The sequence below is a fragment of the Protopterus annectens genome, chromosome 17.part0, assembly GCF_019279795.1.
Source record: "Protopterus annectens isolate FY-2018-M chromosome 17.part0, PAN1.0, whole genome shotgun sequence".
NCBI lineage: Eukaryota > Metazoa > Chordata > Ceratodontiformes > Protopteridae > Protopterus > Protopterus annectens.
The window spans coordinates 76,370,614-76,383,881 of record NC_056751.1 but is presented as its reverse complement, the minus strand read 5'-3'; the positions used below and the strand labels follow the sequence as shown (position 1 = coordinate 76,383,881).

The 13,268-nt window shown below is 40.0% G+C and overlaps 1 protein-coding gene across 1 annotated transcript in view; it reads right to left on the bottom strand.

Moving 5' to 3' along the window:
- TRMT10B (tRNA methyltransferase 10B) overlaps window positions 1-13,268 on the bottom strand; it is a 627,227-nt gene that overhangs the window by 163,121 nt on the left and 450,838 nt on the right. Inside the window, exon 7 of the mRNA XM_044059498.1 lies at window positions 8,151-8,229. Within this exon, the coding sequence (XP_043915433.1) occupies window positions 8,151-8,229 (79 nt within the window). The remainder of the gene's footprint in view (window positions 1-8,150; window positions 8,230-13,268) is intronic.

Below are 13,268 nucleotides of genomic sequence, written 5' to 3'. Positions count from 1 at the left end.
AGACTCTAAAGTGGAAAGCATTTATTAATGCTTTGATACTCTTCACATTGTCATAAATCTGCAAAAGTACCACAGTAATGATATGTGCTTGAAAGACACAATGAAGATGCTTTTAAAGCTGTTTTCTATAACAAGTGTCTCAAAACATATGCATACACTGATCGAAAGTACCAAATGCATTTTTTTTCAAATGTGCATGCATGCATGCTGAAGTCAAATGATACAAGAAATGTGCAAACTGGTATTTGTAATGCATTGGGAAATGTATAATATCTCTGTTTTAAATAGAGAATGTAACTGTCTTTCAGTGAAGGGGAGAAGTGGTGATGATAGATCACCATGCGCAGTAGACTGATCATGTCTACACTGCCTGAAAGGGAAGCTCCTTACCCATAATACAAGTGCAGCTGTGTGTAGTGTGCTGCCATACTTATGCTGAGACTAGGAAAAACACTCAAAATGCTATTTCTCACATCTACTGGTTTGTGCATTCATTTGAATATTTGTGGAAAACATCTCATGAAAGTGGACAAGATGGCTGCACTGAAAGGCTTGAAAGAACAGTAAAGGCTAAGGAAAAGAACGTGGAATGCGCTATTTTCTAATGTTATAAAATTAATATCTGAAAAAAAAATAAGCACAATAAACCAAGAAAAGGATAAATATATATAATCTATGTGTACTGATGACATTAGTACAAGTGATTTCATATATATATTTAAGTACACATGTAAACTCACAATGAATCTAAAATTTGGAACAAATGGAGAGTTTATACTAGTGAGGGTTATACAGGACAAAGATATGAAAAAAAGATTGGTGAGAAGGGCAAAATAAGTACTTGTCTGGTATTTAACAAAGTTGGTTTCTTCTCAAGCTCTAAGTTAACTTCTAATAAATTGTACAAAATGACATAAAAGAGAAGATCTGCAAGTGAAATGTGATGGTGCAGAAATCACAGAAGGAGTCCAACAAAGTGAATGTGATATAAAGCAATTTGCATTTGATGCTAACAAATAGCAGAGTCAATATAATTTCCTTTAAGATAAAAAGCCATTAGCACAGAGGATTAAAGCTCTGAGCTGTTATTGAGCGGTTTCCTGTAGTCTGGGGTGCATGATTTGACACCTTCTATCACCATGTGCCTACTGAAAGAATGTGCAAGTCAGTTAACCAGGACGTGTTGCAGGGTTGTCAAAGAAAAGGAACACTGTCCAATGGGCCTACATGATTAACAAAAAGATTAAAAAAGAAAACGTAAAGGAGTAAAGTAATGACAGGTTAGGGGCCTCCTGAGGCTGAAAGTATTAATATTATTTTGTTCTAGTCCTGCTCTGACAGTGAAGCCTCCCTGTTGGATGCACTACTGTCCTATTCATTCCTCCCAGAAACAAGACGCTCTATTGTCTTTATTTGTTCGACCAAGAGTGAGAACTCTGTGAGTCGTGCCATCATCCACATGGAGAAAGTACAGTTGTGTACACCTACCATAAATGTAGATGTTCGAGTGTCTTCACTGTTGCAGTCATGACTGTAGGGTTCTCCCCTGCCAGCAGGCAGCCCTCGGTCGGCCAGAATCCCAAAGTCTGGGTCCAGTGTCGGCTGTTCAACCATGCTCCCTGACGTCAGAGTGCCAGGAGTATAAAGCTGACAGCCGACGCCATCTTCTCCAGTTTTTCTTGCCCCAGATGTCAGGAGTCCCAAAATGAAAAAGGTCCCATAACCTTTGCAAATACACCTCAGAAGAATGGTGAAAAAAGGAAATACACAAAAGTAAAAATAAGAGGGGACAGGAGGGAGGAACCCAGACTGCAACAGTGAAGACACTCGAACATCTACATTTATGGTAGGTGTACACAACTCTACTATGTTCATCGTGTTTCACTGTTGCAGTCATGACTGTAGGGTAGAATCCCAAAGCTGAAAGAAAGGGAGGTGGTCATAAAGAGGAAGGGCGCTAAAAGGCCCTGCAAAACTGCAGAGACAAAGCCTGCCCTAGACTTAGAGTAGAGAGGTAGATTGTAGTGCTTAGAAAAGTATGCACTGAACTCCAAGTTGCAGCTTCCAAAATGTCCTTGGTAGGAACTCCCCTGAGGAAGGCCGCAGAAGTGGCAGCAGCTCTGGTGGAATGAGTCCGTATACTCCCTGGGATTTGCTTTCCATGGTGAGAATAACAAAATCTGATTCCATGAGCAATCCATTTAGAAATGGTCTGTTTTGAAATGGCTTTACCTTGGGAACTTGAAGCATAAGAAACAAACAATTGTTCTGATTTTCTGATGTCCTTGGTTCTGTTCAGGTAAAAAGTAGTTGTCTGTGTACATCCAAGGAATGTAAGATCCTTTCCCCTTTATTTTGAGGAGAGGGGAAAAAGGTTGGCAAGTGGATAGTTTGATTTAAAGCCACTTTGGAAACCACCTTAGGCATGAAGGTAGGATTTGTCCTCAGAGATACCCTGTCTTGATGAAAATAATATAAGGTTCCACAGCCATAAGAGCTTGTAACTCTGAAACTCTCCTGGCAGAGGTTAGGGCTAACAGGATAGCTGTCTTCCAAAATAAAAACTTGATGTCAGAAGAGGCAGCAGGCTCAAAAGGAGGCAAGGTTAGTTTTTCCAAAACATAGTTGAGATCCCAAGCAGGAATGGGAGGAGATCTAGGAGGTCTTAAGTTCTTAGCTCCTCTGAGAAACTGTCTCATGAGCTGGTGGGAAAAGATGGGAGGGTCCGTATTATAATGAGCAGAAATAGCAGAGGCATGTATCTTAATGGAAGAAAAAGAGAGACCCTTATGTAAGAGATCTGTCAAGTAAAGTAAAATTAAAGTAATGTTAGGAAGAAGAGGATCAGAATCCTGCGCCTGCATCCAAGAACAAAATCTTTTCCATTTTCCTGCATAAGATTTTCTAGTGCTAGGACGTCTGGCTTCTAAAATGACATCCATAACCTGCTTGGGCAGTAAAGAAGAAATCAAAGGCCCTGGATTAACCAGGCCGCTAGGCTAAGAGTTCTGACATGAGAGTGTAGAACCTGATCCTGATGCTGGGACAGAAGGTTCGGAGATGGAGGTAAAACCCAAGGGGGCTCCAGACATAGTTTTTTTAGAGTTGGATACCAAAACTGCCAAGGCCAATTTGGAGCCAGCAAGATTATCATCTTGGGCTTGTCCTGTTTCATCTTCAATAAAACCCGTGGAAGAAGAGGAAGTGGTGGAAAGGCATATCCCGAGAGGTTCCTCCAACTGAAGGACAGGGCATCCACTTTCCAAGCTTCTCTGTGGAAAGTCCTGGTGCAAAAATTCTGTAGTTGATGATTGAGATGGGATGCAAAGAGGTCTATGTGAGGACATCCCCAGACTGCTGTTATCATCCTGAATATTTTGGTGTCCAGCATCCACTCGTGTGGATCTGAAAGGTTTCTGCTCAGACTGTCTGCCAGGAGGTTTTGTTTCCCTGGTAGAAACTGAGCTTGAAGATCCAGATTGTAAGCTAGAGCTGTGTTCCATAGATCCATGGCTAGTCTGCATAGGGGGTAGGAATGAGATCCCCCTTGCTTGTTTATGTACCACATAACTGTGGTGTTGTCTGTCCGTATTAGTAGTTGTCCTGGTTGTAAAAGATTCCTGAAGGCCAATAAAGCTTTCTGAATGGCTAACATTTCCTTTAAGTTGATATGCAGGTGCTTCTGATCCTTTGTCCAAAGGTCCTGCAGACAATTGCCCTGAAAATGGGCTCCCCAAGCATAATCCGAGGCGTCCGTGGTTAGACTCTGAGTGGCAGGAGGCAGATGAAAGGGTTTCCCTTTGTTTAGAGCACAAGCCCTGGACCACCAAAGAAATTCCTTTTGAAGGCAAGGAAGGACGGAGATCAGTATGTCTAAACTGTGGCAATGTTGAGACCATACACTTTTTAGGTACCACTGTATTTTCCTCATGTGTAGTCTTGCATATGGTACGAGAAGGATGCAGGAGGCCATGTAACCCAAAGCCTGCAGGAATTTCCTTGCAGATAGTTGAGTTAGAGTTGCCAAGGTTTTGAAAGTTGAAGCCAGCTGTAATTGTTTTTCGGATGTCAGAAATGCCATTTGGGTTGTAGTGTTTAGAAGTGCACCCAGAAAAGTTATCTGTTGTGATTGTGTCAAATTTGACTTTTTTATGTTTACAGAGAATCCCAGGAACTTGAGGAGGTTCTGTACAAATTCTAGATGCTGGAGTAAGACATCCTTGCTGTCTGCCTGAATTAGACAATCATCCAGATAAGGGTAAATTTGAATTCCCTTGAGTCTGCAGTAAGCTACTACTGCAGCCAGGCATTTGGTGAAGACCCTGGGCGCAGTAGACAATCCAAAGGGCAGCGCAGAGAATAGAAAGTACCTCGATCCGGCCTTGAACCTGAGGTATTTTCTGCGATCCTGCCTGATGGGAATGTGTAAATATGCCTCCTTTAAATCCAAAGTTACCATCCATGCATCTTTGGACAGCATTAGAAGTAGCTGCTGTAGAGTAAGCATCTTGAATTTTGGAATCTCTAGAAAGGTATTCAAGACTGACAGATCCAGAATGGGTCTCCATGAGTTATGCTTCCTTGGGACTAGAAAGAGCCTTGAGTAAAAACCTTTTCCCATCTCTGAAAGAAGAACCAGTTCTATGGCATTCATTGCCAAAAGAGCTTCCATCTGGTTTAAGGCCTCCGTCCATTGATGTTTTGGAAGGTCTGGCCATCCGCTTGGCCTTGGCAAGGTATGAAAATGGAATTTGTAACCTCTTAAAATCACATCCAAAACCCATTCGTCTTGGGTTATTTGAGTCCAATTTTGATAAAAAAGAGAGAGTTTTCCTCCGAGAGGGGCTTCCAGGCAAGACGTTCCTGTAGTCCAACAGAGGGAGTCATTGAGTTTGTTTCCTTTGAGATTGTGACCTGTCCTCTCCTCCCCTAGGGGTGGAAGCAGTCCACTGTCTTGGTCTATAAGCAGCTTGTGTTTGAGGCCTCCCTCTGGAGCGTCTATAGCTACCCCTCTGAGGCCTGTCTGAAGAGGGAAAGGACCAATTTTTTTGAAGGCCAATTCCTGCTAAATCTAGGTGGCTGTACTTGTAAGAAATCTTTAACTGTTTGCATGGATTTCGCCTTATCCTCCATCTTTTTAATCACCTCTTCAGCTTTAGATCCAAACAAAACATTATGCTGAACAGGAGCATCCAATAATTTAGCCTTTACTTGTTCAGGTAAATTTTGTTCCTTTAGCCATGCATGTCTTCTAATGACTGTGCCAGAGGCCGCAGCCCTACAAGAAGCCTCCAAGGCATCAAATCCACAGAGTAAACCATGCTTCCCAACCTGTTCAGTGGCATGCAATAAGTCATGTAATTCCTTATCATCTGCACAAGCAGAAATGGAAGTAAACTTTTGTTTTAAGACAGACAAGAGAAATTGTTGGTATTTAAGCATATGAAACTGACAGTTTAAAGCCCTAATGGACAAAGTAGCAGAAGTGTACACCTTTTTGCCCCATCTTTCTAAGGATCGAGAATCCTTTTCAGTAGGAATGGGATTTTTGGCAGAAGTGGCCTTAACTCCCTTAGGACCCTGAGAAATGGTTTCAGGGTCAGCAGTAGGGTTCTTGTATAAAAACTGATGGGAATCAGGAACCCTGTAATATCTATCAGGCTTAACAGGAGCAGGAGGAAAAGAGTCAGGGATTAAGTTAGCCTCCGAAAAGGCATCATCCACAATATCCAAAACAGGAGGAAAAGCCAGGGGTCTATGTTGGGGAAGAAGAAGAAAATCCCTCAGTCTTTTCTTGGATTCCAAATACTCCTGTCCCTCCCAGTGGAAATGTTCCCTCATTTCATGCAAAGTTTCCCCAAAAGAGAAATCCTCAGGAGGAGAAGCTGAAGGAATGCATTTTTCAGCATCAAAAGCCTCATAAGGAGGGAAAGAATATTCCTGATCAGAAGAAGAAACTGAGGAAACAGAAGCCTGATCAGAGGAATCATAATAAACATCCTGCCTTGGCCTTTTGTCTGGAGGGGGATGTGAACCCCTAATCATAGTAAGTAAATCCTCCGCCATCTTGAGTAACTGTTTCTGTGACTTGGGAGCCAGTTCAGAAGAGGCCTGTGTTGAAGTCTTTGGTTTAGAAGGAGTCTTTGCCTTTGTCTTTGGCTTTGCCTTTACTAGAAGCTGAGTAGGCCTGAAAACCCCTTCAGAAGCCGGTACCTGCACAGCGGCTCCTGACCCATCCGAAGGAGCATTGTCCGAAGGTCCTGCAACAGAAATATTTAAAGGCTTGGTTGGCTCCTCATGAGAGTCCGTTTCGGCCGTCGGTTCTGAAATGGCCGATGACAGGGGCTGCAAAAGTGCCTCACTGACCACGGCCGAACCTGAAGCTGGCTCCGCATGTGTGCTATCATCAGATTTGGACCTCAGAGGCCTGTCTTTATCCTTGCGACATTTGTGAACTCCGGTAGCCGGAACCGTATCCGATGACATTTTGTAGTTAAAGCGCCTACCGAAGTAATGAAAAGCAAAATCGTACCTTCGCTTAATTGTACGTTGATTGAATCTAGCACAAAACCGACAACTAGCTACGTCATGGTCAGGGCCTAAGCAAGGAATACAGTAAGAATGAAAATCCTTATGAGGTATTTGCTTCCCACATGAAATACAATTATTAACTTTTTCTAACATCAGAGTGGAGCAAGAAAAAAGTTTCCCCAACGGGGTACTTAGCTTTGAGTGGAGAAGAAAGTCTTCGGACAGAAGTATATAGAATAATTCGTCAGGAGTCAACCGACCGGCACTTGCGAACTGCTATCACCGCACAGCAAGAAAGACTGGAGAAGATGGCATCGGCTGTCAGCTTTATACTCCTGGCGCTCTGACGTCAGGGAGCATGGTTGAACAGCCGATGCCAGACCCAGAATTTGGGATTCTGGCCGACCAAGGGCTGCCTGCCGGCAGGGGAGAACTCTACAGTCATGACTGCAACAGGGAAACACGATGAACATCTGGTTGTTTTTTTTCCCTCTTTACCCTACTGTTTTCTTGTGCATGCTAACTGATGTATCTGAGGTTGGACATGCAATGGATACCATGCAGGACTGCAGCAGACTTCTGTGTGGGGACACAGCCTGCACATATTTTATTCCCTTGAAGCAAATACCTCCACTGTCTTTCAGATATCCACTGAGATGCTTGAATGGAGAACGTGTTCTTGCGCATGTACCCTGCCAACTCTGACACAAGTGAACAGGTACAGTCCCTTCATTCATTTCTCACCCCTAGCTGGCTCTTCCATCTCAATGACTGCTAATCAATCTAGAGCTTGTATGGAAAATAGACATTTATCTCCCTATACCACGGTGCCAAAGGGCCTATGATTTTTTTTGTGCCCATAGGCTTTCTTCCTAAAACTTCACTTAAAAGTATTGGAGAGAAAAGATAAGTGGTATAATTACAGGAAAATTTACTACACAGAGGTAGGAATTAGTTATGCCCAGTTTAAAGTGATTTTTTTTTAGAACTTAACTGTGAATCACTGTGTATCATAGCACTGCCAAACCGTACTTCTGTCCATCAGCGAACATTTTTGGCTTCCTCTTGTACAAAAATAAAGTTTTGAAATCTGTATTTTTCAAATGTTAATGTCACTAGGCTAAAATGATGAATTTTAATCACAGTGTAGGAAAAATGTGAAATAAATCCAAAGAGTTTAATAGGCACACCACCACACATAAGCAAAGGTGCTCCATTAAAGGCTCTTCATGCACATGCTACCCCCTAGGCAACTTCATGAAAAGGAAAAAGTACTTTATTTGGGCTCTGGTTTAATTAGTTGACAAAGCTTTTTACTTAAAAAATGGCACCAAAACATTAGAACAAACAGGTTATAAGATGTATCATACCACTGACTCATTAAACACCACATTGTGTGTAAAACCATGAAAAATCACTATAATCTAGAAGGATCAAAACAGAAAAAAGCTTATTCATCTTACTTATGCTGGCAATATACAAGTCCACATATGAAAGTATACGCAGCTGTTTTCATGCAAATAATAATAAAAAAAACACTCTGCTGCTAATTGTCCAAAACAAAATAGGTGTTCAAGTACAAACTAAAATGCAAATATGTTTGGAAAACAAAGACATACCACAATCTGAGTCAGGAGTCAGGTACACAATAGTTTCCTGAGGAAATAAATCAAGGTAACTTTCTTCGACCATATCCATCTAAATAAAATAAGAAGAATTTCATTATTCAGAGCACTGAGTAGGTTTCAGAAATGTGGTATTGCACTGATTTCAGACGCACAGACTCTCTGTGCTACAATTTATTTATTTAGTTCTCATTCAACAGGCTAAACTATCACAGCTGAGAACAGCTGTAGGAGTGATTTTCGAAATAACAGATGTCTTTAGTGGGCAACTGCAAGTACCCTAAATGCTTAATGATCCAACTTTCTACAAACTTTGCTAAAATGCTAGAATATCTGTTAAGAAAACCTGTCTAGGTAATTAAAAAAAAAACACAACTTGGCACAGGTTTACTGTCATCTCCTAAATTAACTTATAAAAATTATGAATGATACTGGAGATAGTAGATTGAAAGATCTGAAAAATGTCACCCATCAGCTCTAGACTACAGCTCCCTACAATGAGTTCTGCCATTTCATGGTTTTATTTCACACATGAGTTAAAACAGATGTACTTCCTTCCTTCCATTCTATAGCACACTGTTATCATTATTCCATACACCATCCTCTTGCTGTCGCTAGCATGGTACATATTTATGTCTGTGAATCATTTTTCCAGTGACACTTGAAAAACTAAGCAAGATTAAATGAAGAAGTTATCAGTGAAACTTTTACTTGGTTTTTCCAAAGTACAATATTAAACATGGGGATACAGGGGGCTTTGTCCCTTGCAAGTAGGGGTGAGGAGTTTGGTTCAAGTAAAAAAAAAAAGCTTTAATTACATTATTCATTCTGTTAAATGGAATTGGTCTTTCAGCTGTCACTAAAGGGTAACTTGCTGAGAAAAAAATACCCTACTATTACCACATATCCTAATTCTCTGCTAATGTGTTAATGGGCTTATTTTGATAATCTATGCTATTTCCATTTTATTATCCCTGAGCTCATGCGTAACAGTTTGACTGCTATCTTAGATGATACTAATACAGGCAGTGACCTTCTAACTCTGCTGCAGATAATGATCTGTGTATATTACTACACTAAAATTATGTATTTTTGTTTGTTAATACTAACACTGATACAACATTTCTGCTACTGAATACGATGATTGTACAGTTTCAGTTTTGTTTTTATCTACTCTTTCTACAGTACCAGTCCTTGCACTATGTAACATTACATTAACATATGAACATACAAACATACTGATGACAAGTGTCCTACAGTAATAAGTTTGACTGGAAGATGGCAGCTAGCTCACATGTCCGATAATCCAGTCATGTCCCATACTTCATCTCATTTAAGCATCCTTGAATCATGCCATGACATACATTATACAACTGAAGATCATAAGCATTCAAAAACATCTACACTGACTGGACAGAGCAACCACTGTGCTCACTGTAAATCAAGCATTCCTCAAAGAAGGCTGTTCAACAGCTGGCAGAGAAACTGTGATAGCAGCACTCCCTGTGTGACTACTAAACCTACATAAACTGTTTTCTTCATGCTCATTGATTCACTGCAAAAACAAAACAGGGATGCTACATTAAAAAAAAAAAAACAATAAAACACTACTGTCACTCAATCTTACAGTGTCTTGGTGAGAAGTAAGCATCCCCAACTAAATAAATGCACAAATACACACTCCCAAGAATTGTCTACATTAAAGAAACAAAAAAGTGGCAGTAGTTATGCATGCATGTGCAGCATACCTGCAAGTTATGTTAGGATGCTGCAGTACACTAAAGAAGGCAGAAAAGAAAGGATATTCTATTATACAGTGCCATCATTTAAAAAAGATAAGAACTTTTCTTTCTAACTAATGGCATTATATAACAGCAATACCGTCTGCAGGGGAGCCCACAGAATTTTTTGGCGGGGGGGGGGTGCAAACCCAGAGCCCCCCTTAGCCCCTCCACGCAGCCATTCCAGTGTCCCATTACTTGGCTATTTCTCCCCAGTTGCCATAAACACTGTTCAAAACTGTCAATGTGCATGGTGTTTTATGCTTTACTTCTACAATTATTACAGATATTTGAATTTAATTTACAACTTTTATTTCAAATTTTATAGCACAAACACTGACAGACATTTGCTAAACAAAGTACTAGTCTTACAATGAAAACAGACTTAACATTAAAACATCTTTACCTTTTAAACTCACTTTCACTGAAACAGCATTGAAACCCACAAGAAAATGCATCTGGCCAGTTGCAGGTTAAGTCTACCTCTGGGCTGTTTTCAAATCATAGGCCCCTTGCACACATTTTTAGGACCATGCAAAAGTTCTTTGATTCATCTTCCTGACTGTATTAATTATAATATATAATACTTGAATTATATCCCTTGTATACTTGTTAGTGTGTGTTTTAGACTTATAGTTTTGAACATTTTTCCAGTAAGCAATGAAACAAAACATATGAGCCAATAATGACAAACTGTCCAATTCAGAACATTTCAACAATAAAGGCCACTCAGACTTCTGTCATTACAATCCACCAATATCAGTCAATATGCACAATCTCTGCAGAAGTAAAAGTCATCTGAATAATTCCACATTAAAGAGATTTGAAACTAATGAAGTGGTTGTTGCTAGAAAACAACTTTAGATTTCAGTGTTTCATCTACAAATTCAATTCTTACTGCTCTTAAAAAATAAATTGCCTATGTTACATTAAAATGGTAAGCTGGTATATTGCAATAGGGAATGTGTGGCAAGCTGAAAAACAGGTTCATAGTTACTAGGCATCTCATCCAAAGGAGGACATACTCAGGACTGCAGCACCCAACCCCCTTAAGATACAAATCTACTTGCTATGGGAGTAGAACCTACAGCTTTCTACATTAACATGCAAGTATGCTACCTGTTGTGCTACTAACACTACTTTAAAACTCCACACCACACTAGTGATACATTTGCTAAACAAAGCAGTTGCATATTTTAAGCAGACTCAGCATGAGCAGTAGTAAACTTCTCTTCCCTTGAAGTTCATAATTCCTTGAAAATGCACTTGAAAGTAAATTGCACCTGCTAATTCTAAACAGGGCATTTCATTCTCTATCACACACACACATGCACGCACATGCACACGCACACGCACACACACACACACACACACACACACACACACACACACACACACACACACACACACACACACACACACCTCAACCTCTTAGTGCAAGAAATCTGGACAAAGCCTAAAATAAATAGGGAAATATTATAAATACTGCTCTCATGAACTTAAAAAAATGCTAAAATAACAGGATTTGTGTTAATATGCATTTTTCTAAAGGATATAATGTCTAAAACTCAAACATCTATTATTTAGCAACTTAAATCCTTTTTAGGAGGAATATGAGGCAAAACTCTGGACATTCTGCAAAAACCTGGACAGCTGAGGGGTATGCTACCTCCCTCTTACACACACACACACACACACACACACACACACACACACACACACACACACACACACACACACACACACACAGACACACACACACCATACTTCTCAATCTCTTAGCACAAGAAATCTGAACAAAGCCTGTTATAATGTTGGGGACAAAGGTCCAAAATTAAGGACACATTTAGAAAGTTTCTATAATAACAGGATTTGTGTTAGAATGCATTTTTAAAAGATATGAAGTCTGAAACTGAAATACATGTCAATATTTAGTAACTTTAATCCTTAGCTCATCCCAGTGATTTGCCAAAAAAAAAAAAATTAACAGAAGTTTTATAAGGAACAACCCAAAAATGTAAGGAAAAAAGCTGGACATTCTGGGAAAATCTGTACAGTTGAGAGGTATGATTTCACACACATACATCCCCCTACTTCCTTAGAAAGTGGATAGAGCAACAAGGTTCACATTATTATGCATTTTCTAAGGATATGAAGTCTAAAACTTAAATGTCTGCCATTATTTTCTGATTTCGGTCCTCAATGATTTGCCAGAAAAAAAACAATTTTGAGAGAAACAAACTGAAAAATATGAGGCAAAAATCTGGATAATTGCAAGGTACGACTCCCCCCCCCCCACACACACACACACACACACACTCCTACCCCCTCCTTCTTACACAGAAACACACACACATCTACCTCCCTCTTACAAACACCCACAGACAGACCTACCTGCTTCTTGCACACGCATGCACACACACACACACACACTCTCACACGCACATGCACACATGCGTACACACGCACACACATGCACACACACGAGCGCGCGCACACACACACACGCACAACCACATACAGACTCACACACACACACACACACAAGCTCCTTCTCTGTTTTTTCCTAGGTCAAGTTCCCAAGTGTCGTTTGTTCTTGTACACAATTGCAATACTTTTTATAATGGTACTTTGCACTATTTTTCTATGTAAGCAATCACATGAATGATGTATTAGTTATTTCTGTCTGACAGCATTTTAAAACTTTTTTCTCCATTTCTATTAATTCAATAGACTTTTAAATCCTCCATCCTTCTACACTCTCCGATTTATATGAAAACTGTCTTTTGTACATGCTGCATTACTTATTACTGTATTAGGTTGCCTTGACTTACCTGATGAGCTCTGACATTTTTTTTCTGGCCTCTTTCCCAAGTATTATTAGCAACTCTACATGTTCATCAATCTCATAAATGCTTTTCTTTTTTGTGAATTGCTCCCTTTAGCTATGACATGACATCAACCAGACTAGTTGTTTTCTTTCCCATAATTCCTTTCTTTCCTTCTTCTGACATATGACTTCATTACAGTCTCTACTTATTCTTCACTCTCAGTTTAAGTCTGTTGTCAAGGAACCTTGCACTGTTTTTTTCTACCAACTCTTAATATGGTGGATTTCCAATCCAATATTGGAAGATTAAAGTCTCTAGTGACCATGTTCTCCTCCTGTGCGTCCATCATTAACCTTTACTGCATCTGTTGTTCTGCATATTAACGACACCCAACATCCCCTTTTTCCTTTCAGCTTCCAAGCTAACATCTCAGTATATAGACTTTGTTGTCTTCTTCACAATCAGTCTCATCTCTTTGGTGCATTTTATCACATTATAGA